This window comes from Babylonia areolata, chromosome 3, assembly GCF_041734735.1.
Source record: "Babylonia areolata isolate BAREFJ2019XMU chromosome 3, ASM4173473v1, whole genome shotgun sequence".
In the NCBI taxonomy this organism is placed as follows: domain Eukaryota; kingdom Metazoa; phylum Mollusca; class Gastropoda; order Neogastropoda; family Buccinidae; genus Babylonia; species Babylonia areolata.
This window is the reverse complement of record NC_134878.1, coordinates 4,225,077-4,238,235: the sequence shown is the minus strand read 5'-3', so window position 1 is coordinate 4,238,235 and position 13,159 is coordinate 4,225,077. Positions and strand designations below refer to the sequence as shown.

Here is a 13,159-nt window from a genome sequence, read left to right as displayed (position 1 = left end):
TTCTCTTCCCTCCTTCTTCCTTCTTTCTCCCTCTTCTCTTCCCTCCTTCTTCCCTCCTTCTCCCTCTTCTCTTCCCTCCTTCTCCCTCTTCTCTTCCCTCCTTCTTCCCTCCTTCTCCCTCTTCTCTTCCCTCCTTCTCCCTCTTCTCTTCCCTCCTTCTTCCCTCCTTCTCCCTCTTCTCTTCCCTCCCTCTTCCCTTCCTCCTCCCTCTTCTCTTCCCTCCTTCTTCCCTCCTTCTCCCTCTTCTCTTCCCTCCTTCTTCCCTCCTTCTCCCTCTTCTCTTCCCTCCTTCCCTCCTCCCTCTTCTCTTCCCTCCTTCCCTCCTTCTCCCTCTTCTCTTCCCTCCTTCCCTCCTTTTCCCTTTACTCTTCTCTCCTCCTTCCCTCCTTCTCCCTCCTCTCTTCCCTCCTTCTTCCCTCCTTCTCCCTCTTCTCTTCCCTCCTTCTTCCCTCCTCCCTCTTCTCTTCCCTCCTTCTCCCTCTTCTCTTCCCTCCTTCTTCCCTCCTCCCTCTTCTCTTCCCTCCTCCTCCCTCTTCTCTTCCCTCCTTCCCTCTTCTCTTCCCTCCTTCTTCCCTCCTTCTCCCTCTTCTCTTCCCTCCTTCTCCCTCTTCTCTTCCCTCCCTCGTCTTCTTTTTCCTCAATTGAGAAAAAAAAGGAAGCTGACCGTGTAGTGGAGGGATGTTGGTGGAGGTGTCATATTGCCATTGACATAAATCATTAATACGTATTAACATTGGAAGAAATTACAACGTATTACCATTGGAATGATTTATCATTATGTATTACCATTGGAAGAAATTTGTTTTATTTAGAACATACTACTTTCGAGGAAATATGATTTTAAGTTTCCCCATTTCAGACTGGTATATAACTTCAGCAGTGGATGGTACGGACTGCTGGGAAATTATATATATATATATATATATATATATAACCTTGAAAATCACCCGTATATCGTGATCTAGTCAACGCCTGAACGTTCTTCTATCAAATAGTCTGATAACAAATGAGGCACTGAAATAGAACTGAAGCAATTTGAATGTTTTGTATGCAAAGCATTCAGTCGCATATAGTTGGGTTGGGTTGTTTTTGTTTTTTCTTCTTCTTCTTCTTGCAAGCAGACAGAATGTGTCTTGTGTGTGTTTTTGTCCCTGTTGTTTACCGTGCTTTTTTCTCCATGTTTATAGTTCAAACGAATGCTGAACCGGGAGCTGAGTCACTTCGCTGAGTCCAGCAAGTCTGGAAACCAGATAGCAGAGTACATCTGTAGCACCTACCTGGGTGAGTACCTGCTTGTCATCGTGTGTGCGTGCGTGTGTGTGTGTGTGTGTTGTATACGTGTGCACGTACTCATTCGCACAGCGCGCACACTAGAGACACACATGATCGAGCACACTTACGCTCTTGCAAGCGCATACGATGGCACTGATTTGTGCACACATCTACACACACACACACACACACACACACACACACACACACACACAAACACGGACGGACGCACGCACGCACAGAGAGAGAGAGAGAGCATGCGCGCACAGACACGTACTCATACTTAACAGCATAATCATCTACAATCGCCAATTGTGTTCGCTCTCGCGCTCTCTCTCTCTCTCTCTCTCTCTCTCTCTCTCTCTCTCTGCTCTTTCTTCTGCCCTCTCCCGCCATCCCTCTTACATTCCTAATTCTTGTGATCGTAAATGAAATACCAGGCACGAATTGGGGGGGGGGGGACTCTTTTCTCTTTGAGCTTTGCATGCAAAAACTGTAGCCTGTCTCCTGAACCCTCTCTCTTTCTCTGTGTGTGTGTGTGTGTGTTTGACAGAAAGGCTGTGTTCGTGAGAAGCCAAAGAGATAAGGTGTACTGTATGTATGTGTTTTCGCTTGCTGTATACATTAGTATTTAGGTGTTTTATATATATATATATATATATATATACAGAGAGAGACATATATATATATATATATATATATACAGAGAGAGACATATATATATATATATATATATATATATATGCAACAACCAAACTCACTTTTGGAGGTTAACATTCAGAGTAATGAAGAGGAACCCATGATAAATTTGGAGGAGAACAGCTCCGATGTCATGTTGAAAAGATTGCTCAAATGATTTAGATTGGAGAGTGAGTGCTGGGGGAGGGGGAAGAGTTATGGGGGTTGGGAGAAAGGGCGAAGGGAGAGGGGGGACGGGGGGGCACTGCATCGCTGGGTTGGAGGGGATGGGAGGGGGGGTGTAAAGGAAATGGGGTGGGTGGAATGAGGAATCCAATCAGGATGAAACCTGTCCATCGCACTTCTTTTTTCTGCTTGTCTGTCGATACATCCCTCTCAGTACGTTTGTCTGTCTGTCTGTCCTTCTCTCTCTCTCTCTCTCTCTCTCTCTCTCTCTCTCTCTCTCCATCTTTCTCTCCCTCTCGCTAACACATACATGCGCGCGCACGCACGCACGCACGCACACACACACACACACACACACACACACACACACACACACACAGAGTACATGCACTTCCTCTCATCCCACCCACCCTCCCGCAACCCACAAAACCGCACCCCAACCTCCACCCCACCAACCCTGTCCAACCCACAACACACGAACGGTCTTTTAATTTTCTTCCTCCAGTCAAAAAAAGTAACAAACAAACAACTTAACAGACAAACAAGTAGAGCAAAGAAGTATAATTAACAAGAAGAACGATCGAGGCACAGTTTCTTGATTAAGACCAAGCGCGACAGGCCACCATCAAGCTGCACGTGCAGAGGTCGGAGACTGACAGACCCTGCACAGTGCACGAGACCCGGGTATCACGTGCCTGACATTTGCTGCACTTGCCCCCTCCCCCACGTCCCTTCCCCTGACCCCATCCCGTCTCTCCTGCCCCTGTATCGTTTCCTTTCAGTTTAATTCTGCTTGTGCACATTTTTCCACCCGTCTCCACCCCCACCCCCTCCTTCCGCACCCCTACTCTATCGTCTTTTTCTACACCTTCAGCAAACACACCCACCCCAACCATCCGCCCCCCCCCTCCCCTTTCCCGCCTTCTTCGTCCCCACACTTCACTTGTCAGTTTTCACGTGCGAGCCTTCGAACGTGTCTCTCAAGTGTGTGGGTGTGTTTCGTTTCGGTTCGTTTCATCTCAGTTTGATTAATAATCGCTAGTATGTCCATAGCATCAACGTGGGGAAGTGTAGCCAGTCTCGTCGTGATCCGCTGTGTGTGGGTGTGTGTGGGTATGTGGGTGTGTGGGTATGTGCAATATTTTCGGTTCGCGACGTTCTTTCCGCTATCCAAGAATCACGTGCAGAGTGACAACGTGTCTTCCAGAAGTGTGATAGTGTCCTGGCTGCGTTGTCAGTACTCTCTTGCCACAGTTTCACGTGCCAGCCTAAAACGTGTCGTCCAAACTTCGTCAGTTGTGCGATTGTAAACACACACGCGCACACACACACGCACGAGCCGTCTTTAGTTCGTGCCCACGCATTGTTGTGTGGGCGAAAGAGATCATGTGGGTGAGTTCATCGGACCTTGTTGAGCCTTTTCCTTCAGCCTCAACGATACTCGTTGAAGGGGGATTCCATTACTAGGCCTACTCGTATTCCCGCCAGCCCTATATCTAATCTTTGTGCGTCAGACTAGCAAACACTTAGTGTGTGCATCGTACATTTTGCGCGGTGATCGAAATTCTCTTCTGTTTTTTTGTTGTTGTTTTTGTTGTTGGTGTTGTTTTCTTTCTTTTTTTTCTTTTTCTTTTTTTAAAGGTGTTCCAGTTACTATCTCATGTTCTGTGTTTATATGTTGACATAGTGGTGAGTTGAAATAGATTTATTGTTATATTTTCATTACTCTGAAAATAATGAACTGCACAAGGTGTGTGTGGGCAGAGCTTGTCATCAACAGCTCGACAAACAAGTCAGATTATGACGTGCAGAGTTCGAGAGAAATTAACTCAAACGGACACAGGCTTCCGTAACTCACGCAGTTTTGATTGGACTCGTTTAGTCAGTACTCTCTCTCTCTCTCTCTCACACACACACACACACACACTCTCTCTCTCTCTCTCTCTCTCTCTCTCTCTCTCTCTCACACACACACACACACACACACACACACACACACACACACACACCCCAGATGCATTTGAGTTGGGAGAAAAAGAAAAGGCGGGGAGAGATGGGGGTGGGGTGGGGTGGGGTGGAGGTGTTCCGTGGTAGGCGGGAGGGAGAGAGGCTTGGTGGGAGGATGGGTATCGTGTGTTCATAGAAAGAAAAAAAGTACCTGGTGGGTTTTGTGTGTGTGTTTTCTTCCTCTTTTCATTTTCATAATTGCTCCTGTTTCGTTCTTTACTGTTTTCACAGCTCCCGTTTTGCAAGGACGAACTGGTGTTGTTTTACTGCATGTCCGTCAGTTTGCACAATGTGTGGACGTGTTGTTTTACTGCATGTTGGTCAGTTTGCACAATGTGTGGACGTGTTGTTTTACTGCATGTTCGTCAGTTTGCACAATGTGTGGACGTGTTGTTTTACTGCATGTTCGCCAGTTTGCACAATATGTGGACGTGTTGTTTTACTGCATGTTCGCCAGTTTGCACAATGTGTGGACGTGTTGTTTTACTGCATGTTCGTCAGTTTGCACAATGTGTGGACGTGTTGTTTTACTGCATGTCCGTCAGTTTGCACAATGTGTGGACGTGTTGTTTTACTGCATGTTCGTCAGTTTGCACAATGTGTGGACGTGTTGTTTTATTGCATGTTGATCAGTTTGCACAATGTGTGGACGTGTTGTTTTACTGCATGTTCGTCAGTTTGCACAATGTGTGGACGTGTTGCTTTACTGCATGTTCGTCAGTTTGCACAGTGTGTGGACGTGTTGTTTTATTGCATGTTGGTCAGTTTGCACAATGTGTGGACGTGTTGTTTTACTGCATGTTCGTCAGTTTGCACAATGTGTGGACGTGTTGTTTTATTGCATGTTCGTCAGTTTGCACAATGTGTGGACGTGTTGTTTTACTGCATGTTCGTCAGTTTGCACAATGTGTGGACGTGTCTATTCTTCCAGTAGACATTCCTGCAGATGATGCCACAGCGATACCCAGTTGTTTTTTTGTTGGGGTGTGTGTGTGTGTGTGTTAAACGTTTTTGTAAAAGGGGAAAGAATGTTACTCCAGCTTTCTACCCCTCCTTTTCCTTTCATGGTATCGTTTAATTACGTGTTATGAAAATATCGGCCATGTCGAAAAATGGAGTATCATCTTTAGTTTATAAGAAATAAAATGTCAGTTTTACTTTTGTTTCCTGAATCTGAATTTGAAATCTCGGGGTCTCTCAGCTGATGAGAACAGTTCTAGAGAGAAAGGCATTTTTATACAGCGGCACTGAATCTTGTGGGAGACACAAATCGAAGCGCCTTCACATCAGTTTACCCAGATGCATAATCATGAATCAAGACGATCGGAAGTGAACATGTGAATCAAAAGTTTGAGAAACTACAGCGACGGAAAGGAGTGGAAGAAGGAGCTGATCTGGAAAGAGGCGTTGTATCGAAAGGCCACACTTGAAAGGGCTGGGTACAGGCCACAGCCGCGAACAACTTTAGGGCGAAATGCCAAAAGGCAGTTAACTCTCTCCATACGAACGGCGAAAGAGACGACGTTAACAGCGTTTCACCCCAATTACCATCATCAAAATATTGCAAGCGGAAGGCTCTTATACTGAAGAGGTGAATGTTGACAAAGAATACCGCAATTCTGAGGACGGAAGCTAAAGGTTGGGTCATTCAGACACCCACTGGACATCCGAGGGGTCTGTGTAGAGGAGAAGAGAGGATTGGCCGTACTGAGTGGGTTAAACTCGCCCCTACGGCGAGGGAGGTCAGTCTGCAAGCGCTGGGTGCAGCATATGACTGCGGTTTTGTTTGTGTTCAAAGTTTTTAAAAAATAAATAAATAAATAAAAGAATTAACGAGTCTTGCGGGGGAAACAACAAAAAGAACACTACCAAAAACAAAGACCACGCGCGGGTTGCAAACAGAACTGTCCAGACAGGCAGTCATGAATTCTGTCTTGACGCCAGTCATGAGTTCTGTCCAGACGTTCTGTCCAGGCAGCCAGTCATGAGTTCTGTCCAAACGTTCTATCCAGGCAGCCTGTCATGAGTTCTGTCCAGGCAGCCAGCCATGAGTTCTGTCCAGACGTTCTGTCCAGGAAGCCAGTCATGAGTTCTGTCCAGGCAGCTAGTCATGAGTTCTGTCCAGACGTTCTGTTCAGGCAGCCAGTCATGAGTTCTGTCCAGACGTTCTGTCCAGGAAGCCAGTCATGAGTTCTGTCCAGACGTTCTGTTCAGGCAGCCAGTCATGAGTTCTGTCCAGACGTTCTGTCCAGGAAGCCAGTCATGAGTTCTGTCCAGGCACCCAGCCATGAGTTCTGTCCAGACGTTCTGTCCAGGCAGCCAGTCATGAGTTCTGTCCAGGCAGCCAGTCATGAGTTCTGTCCGGGCAGCCATGAGTTCTGTCCAGGCAGTCAGTCATGAGTTCTGTCCAGGCAGTCAGTCATGAGTTCTGTCCAGGCAGCCATGAGTTCTGTCCAGGCAGCCAGTCATGAGTTCTGTCCAGGCAGCCAGTCATGAGTTCTGTCCAGGCAGCTAGTCATGAGTTCTGTCCAGGCAGCCAGTCATGAGTTCTGTCCAGGCAGTCATGAGTTCTGTCCAGGCAGCTAGTCATGAGTTCTGTCCAGGCAGCCTGTCATGAGTTCTGTCATGAGTTCTGTCCAGGCAGCCAGTCATGAGTTCTGTCCAGGCAGCCAGTCCCAAAGAAAGAGACTAAAAAAATACCGCACTCTTTCCGCTGAACCAGACATTACGAACAGGTCTGTGCATGTTTCACATCCAGCAGAAACTGACACCGGCCATCCATCATCGGGAGCCGCGTCACTTTCCTGACAGCTGATTGGTCCAAGCCCGCGGCCGTCACGCTCGGCGTGACGTCACTGTACACATCCGCTGTCAAGGAGCCAATCGAGATTGCCCAAAGCAGTGTTTCGGGTTTGTGCGCGCGCGCGCGTGTGTTTGTATGTGTGTGCGTGTGTGTGTGTTTTAAGGTCAACGAATCGGTGTGTCGGAGACGAATGATGTGTGACTAGGTCTTTTTAATTTTTCGATCATCATGCAGGTATATATTTGATTGACAACACTTCCTTTTTGCTTGATTGGGAAGTAGTCTTATGCAGCGAGCGTGTGTGACTGAATGTGAGCGTGTGCGTGTTTTGTGAGGGGGAGGGGGGTGTTACGTCATTATTTTATTCCACATTCAAAATCAAAAGTCCACAAGACACAGGTTCTCGTTATGTAATATCCTGTTCTATCAGCATTATGATGTTGTTTTTTGGGGCTTTTTTGTTGTTGTTTTTTCGAATGAAGGTTTATTTCTTACCAGAATGCGTTCTTTCTGTTACACAGCCTGTTTCCGAAGCGTAACGTCTCTATCCAGGCATGGTTATGGGGTTTTGTGAACGGACTGACCTTTCGGGTGTCTTGCCTTGGACTGTATAATAAACCAGGACAGAAAATAACGTGGAACTACATAAAACGTGGAAACGTTCGTGGTCGTAAAAACTCATGGGTACACATGGAAAAGATGATTCGCAGGCAGTTTGAGAACTGGGAGTCGTCCCGGTGTTCACCCAGGTGTGTGATCCCCGGCCAGTTTTACTATCAGGCGGGTTTAAGTTCGCGTGGGTCTATGTTCCCCCCAAGTCATTGTTCCTTAAAATTCACGTTTTCGGGGTATTTCTTTCCCCAGGTCTGTTGTGTTCCCCGAAGTCTGTATTCCCCAGGTCTGTGTTCATCCAGGATTATGTTTCCCCAGGTCTGTGATTTGACCACTGCTGATCGTTGTTGACACCCCCAAAGTGCTTAATATTGCGTTGCATTGTAACATTTTGGAATTATGTGTTGGCCAGGTTATGGACCGCTGCCTCGTCACTACATTGTTCAAACTGCATTACGTTACAGCTTCTTGACAGGATTAGACCATTAGTTGACCATTACTGACTACCGCTGACCATGACCGACCCCTACTTGCCACTGCTGACCAGTAATGACCACTTAGTTGTTCTGTCACGTTTATGCATTATAATATGACCTCTAAGCATTTGTTTTCCTCTACCATAGACCTTGAGGAATGTATACCAGGGGGAATACATAGACCTGAGGGAACATTGGCATGCTCTCGCCATGAAGACGTGTTTCAACACACTGTTTCAGAATTTCGAAGTGTCGGTGAAATGCCGAGTTCCTAAAAGCTTTCTCTTGTCACTCATCCTTGTACTTTTAGGCTTGACAGAAATGTCAGTAGCCATTATGAATGGTGTTCGTTTGAACGTGACAACCTTTGTTTTTAAGTGCAAGTAAAGATGGATGGTATTTTGGTTGGTTGGTTGGTTGGTTGGTTGGTTTTTTTAATTGAAGCTGCAAATGGGGGGTTGTTTCTGAAGCCCACGTGTAAGATTTGTATTCACTCTCCCATCTCTCCACGCTCTAACTCGCCTCCACCTCGTGTCAGTTTTTGTGTTGTTTGTTTGTTTTGAATGTTACAGTCTCGTTGGATCGCTTCGAGCGTTCATCCGCGCGTACTCGGCAAAAGGGGTGAGCCAGTGGGATAGGGTTGTCTGCAAACGATGGCATCCAAAATTGAGTTGAACGGCCCGTTGGTTTGCGTCCTTCCTGTCAAATTGTGCAGGGCTGGGGTCGTGTTGTTGGAAGGGGTGGCACAGTGGTCAATACGCTCATCTGCCAATACAGTCCGTGAGGGTCTGGGTTCGAATCCCGCTCTCGCCCTTTCTCACAAGTTTGACTGGAAAATCAAACTGAGCATCTAGTCATTCGACGGAGACGATAAGCCGAGGTCCTGTGTGCAACACGCATTTGGCGCACTGAAAAAGAACCCATGGCAACGAGAGTCTTGTCCTGTGGCAAGATTCTGTAGAATTAATCCAACTTGATAGGTACAAAAATATACATATGCATGCGCTCAAGTCCAGACTAAAGCGCATTGGGTTATGCTGCTGGTCAGCCGTCTCCATAGCAGATGTGGTGTAGCGTATATGGATTTGTCCGAACGCAGTGACGCCTCCTTGAGAAAGTGAAACTGGCGGGGGTAAGGCCTCAGTCTGGACAGAGGAGCACAGGACCTGTTAATTATGCTACGTTCACACTAGGCTGTAACCACGATCTAACCAAATGGTTACATCGCTCTCTAACTCACTGGAACCACGAATTTTTGGTTGCAGTGGGTTCCCATCGGTTAGACGATTTTTCGGGAAGACCCGATTTTTGGTTAGATAGGTGGTTAGATGGCCCCCAAAAATATGACTCGGGAGATAAAAATTGTTCGAGGTTACATCGCCCGATCAAGTTATAAACGGTTACAAAGGCATTCACACTAGTCCCCGTCGGTTCCAGTGAGTTAGAGCAGAAAATAGAGGCGGAGCCGAGTTTGAAAAAAACTCCGACGTCAAAACAAAATAGCATGCCTTGCACGCACGCTGCGTGCGGTATGCAAATTGTCTGGCCCGACACATCTAACCGACTGCAAGTGATTGCAACCTTCTTTGCATGGTTGGGGTCAGTTATAGTGAGTTACATCGACGCGTGTTGTAACTTGATCAGTTACAGTGTGAATGTATTTAAGCTGGCTGACTGTCATTTTTTCGTTCTTCTTGCTGCGTCTACACGAATCCACGATTCCTGATGACAGGTCAAGATGGAATGAAGAGACCCCCTGAAACAAGGGGGTTTTATACTTTCAAAGGGAGTTACAAGGGAGTTACAAGACCCAAGTTCCAACAGGTTGCAGCAGGTCACAGCAGGCTGGTGGAGATGCACAACCTCAAGACCCCCCACCTCATGGAAACCCACGGGAACCACAGAAAACAAAAGTATACCCCAATCTGTACATGACGCGTCAGCCACAGCACCCCTGTAACTTGGCTTGTAACTTGTTCAAGTTAGAACGAAGTTACAACGGTAGTTAGATGCCACCAGTCTAACTTCAGCGCAAAACAAAACCCAGCCAGCGAGCGAGAACTGCTGCTCTCAGTCAAAAAAAACGCGCGGGAAAAGGGGCGGAGCCTAATAGTTAGACAGTGGTTAGACGCTTTCCGTTCACACATGCTGTATGAAAAATCTAGAGTTTGTCTCATGGTAGTTACATCCCTCAATGTAACCATTTGGTTAGATCGTGGTTACAGCCTAGTGTGAACGTACCCTTACCAGCACACGAACTGACGGCGAACGCTTTGATGTCTGCTGATGAAGCTTGTGAAGTAGCTAGCTGGTCAGTGTCCTGAGCGAAAGTTCACAACAAACTGGATTGAACCCAGCCAGAAGCTCCTGACTTCACAGAATGCGGCAACTTTGTACCAGATGGAGAAGTTTATAACTGAGGGTTGTAAAAGGTGTCCTAACAATTTTCCCCCATTATCAAAAGTGAGTCTTATGTTTCAATCCACAGTTGTTGTTTTTTTATAACCTTTCTCCATTTGGTGTTTTCATAGACTCAGCAATTGTTTTTCTTTTTGTCGTCCCAACTTTTACCTTTGACACCTTGAGGCAGCCATAACCAATGGAACTGCACTCCTCCATCAACCCGCCCCCTGAACAGTTTTCACCCATTCTGGACATTTTAACTGCACAGATTTTCCACCCATTCTGGACATTTTAACTGCACAGATTTTCCACCCATTCTGGACATTTTAACTACACATATTATCCACCCATTCTGGACATTTTAACTACACATATTATCCACCCATTCTGGACATTTTAACTACACAGATTTTCCACCCATTCAGACGAACTGCTGTCCCGACTGTCTGGGCTAGAATTAGATTCTAGTGGAGAGTGTCTTGTCCAAGTTAACCCGCACTATCTCGGTCAAGGGGGCTTTAGGACAGTCGGTGTTGGGATGGTTCCCAAAGGCCAACTAGCCCCAAAAGCTGCAGCACTAAGAGCCAGCGCAATTTTGCCTCCTAGTTTGAGAGTCATAGTCCTTCACAAAAGACTAAGCTGTGTATGATTTCGCATTGCAATGGAGAAATCATTTATCATACAGCTCTCACTTTGCTGTTGGCCCGACTGTAAGCTTATGTCAGTGATGCAAGCTGAGTGTTGGGCCAGCGTCCTGTGTTTGAAGGGTCCTGAAATGACAGGCCATGGTCATGTGACCCGTACTGAGCCAGTTGATCCGCTGATGCTTGATTACGTTGAATCGTTTTTGTGAACGGTTTTGACGGGTGTACACGTGGGGTTGTTGTTTGCAAAACGGGGTGTTTATGGACACCCTGGGGTGTGTTGTGAAATAGCGGCGTGCTTCGTGTCGAAATCGGTTAACGTCTGTCACAGTGTGTGTGTGTGTGTGTGTGAAAACCTCAAGTCGGAATGCGTTTTTCAAGTCAGGTGATTTGCAGTATGAGGTGCCCTGCTGTTCGTGGTTTTGTTGGAATGTGTGGATGCCATTTTTCTCATTTTCGTCTGTCAGGAGGTTTTCTTTGCTCAAAAAAACATGGAAAAGATTTTTTTTCATCTTCAGAATCTTAGGGGAAAAAAATGAATAAAAATCTGAAGAATGCCGACTCTATCCGTTTTGTTTTGTTTTGTTTTGCTTGTGTTTGTTTCTTTGTTTTGCTTAAAAATGTTGTTTTCGCCGTTTTCTGCCATTTTTTTCCCCGCATCTTTTTGACGGGTTATCTGTTTGACGCTGTTGATTGAATGTTAATTTTTATTCATATCGTTGGGCACTCTTGATACGGTGGCCCTGTGCGGTCGGCTGGACTGAAAGCAGCTATGTCAGTCAGTCAGTCAGTGTCAAATGCAAAAGGATGGCACGCTTCTTTCCTGGCCCCTGGGTTAGTGTCTTGGCTGGTTGGCTGGCGGCGTGTGTTCGCTTCTTGCCTGTTGTGACTGTCGTTTTGCTGCCTGTGGAGGTAATTGCATGCATTCCTTTGCCTGTGCAGGTGAGCGCGCACGTGTGTGTGGATGTGTGTGTGTGAGAGAGAGAGAGAGAGATTCCTGTGTCATTGGCATAGGTACAGAGAATTTTTTTTAATTTTTTATGTATATTCTTTTTTTGGTGGTGGTGTTTTTTTGTTTGGTTTTGTTGGGTTGTTTTTGTTTTTTTGTGGGTTTTTTTTTTGTCTCTTTTTGTTTGTCTTTTTCTTCTTCATTTTTTTTATTGGGTTCTGTTTGTTTTGCCATGTACTTTATCATTTCAAGGTGGGGTAGGGGAGGAATATTTGTTTTCTTCCAAAGTTTTTTTTCCCCTTTAATTTCTTGTATTTTGCTCCTTTTTTTTTCTTTTTCTTTTTTTCTTGCTTTTACCCTCGCCATGTTTTGCACCTAACTAGGTCAACATGCTGGCTGGAAAAGGGCAACCCCAGGTCACCAACTGTTTGCTGTGTTTTTACCAACAACGTCTGGCTGTGGAAAACTGGGCGCGGCTGGCTGTAACTAAGCAACTCCCGTGATCAGACTCAGCAGCGTCTGTTTGTCTGGCTGTAACGGAGAGTGCGAAAAGTCACTGTAAATTGTAACAACAGACTGACTGGCTGACGGCCTTTAAGACAGGTCAAGGTGTTCAGTTTGCGTCTTCGTGCCATCATATATATATATATATCGCTAATTACGGTTTGTTGGAGAGAAAGCTGCATAATTTGTTTATTCGGCTGCAGTAAGAACGGTGTAATCGGATAAAGACAACATCAGAATGAAGCAAAAATACAAAAAAGAAAGGTGTATAGATGGATAGATAGATAGATAGACAGATATATAGACAGACAGACAGGTATGTGGGCAGGCACGCAGCCAGACAGACGGACATACAAATTGATAGAGAAAACACAAAAGAAACAGAGAGCAAGCATCCCCTGTCCTTAAATCTGAATCCCCGATCCCTCCCAATTCCACCCCACCTTATCTCCCATCCCATACCTCCCTCCTTACCTCCATCCCCCTCTCTCTCTTTCTCTCCCCCCCTCTCTCTGTGTGTGCTCTTCCAGCCTCCCACTTCGAAGATGCGTCACCCGCTTGAACACTCCAAAAGCTGATGATATAAGCTCTTACTGTGATGCTTAAGAAGTTCAGTGAACCTGTT

General features: G+C 46.1%; 1 protein-coding gene across 6 annotated transcripts in view; it reads left to right on the top strand.

The window, feature by feature from the left end:
• LOC143279679 (3',5'-cyclic-AMP phosphodiesterase 4C-like) overlaps positions 1 to 13,159 on the top strand; it is a 757,240-nt gene that overhangs the window by 656,521 nt on the left and 87,560 nt on the right. For all 6 annotated transcript variants that reach the window (XM_076583764.1, XM_076583765.1, XM_076583761.1 and 3 more), the window contains one exon: positions 1,188 to 1,281. In XM_076583764.1, coding sequence (XP_076439879.1) covers positions 1,188 to 1,281 — 94 coding nt within the window. The remainder of the gene's footprint in view (positions 1 to 1,187; positions 1,282 to 13,159) is intronic.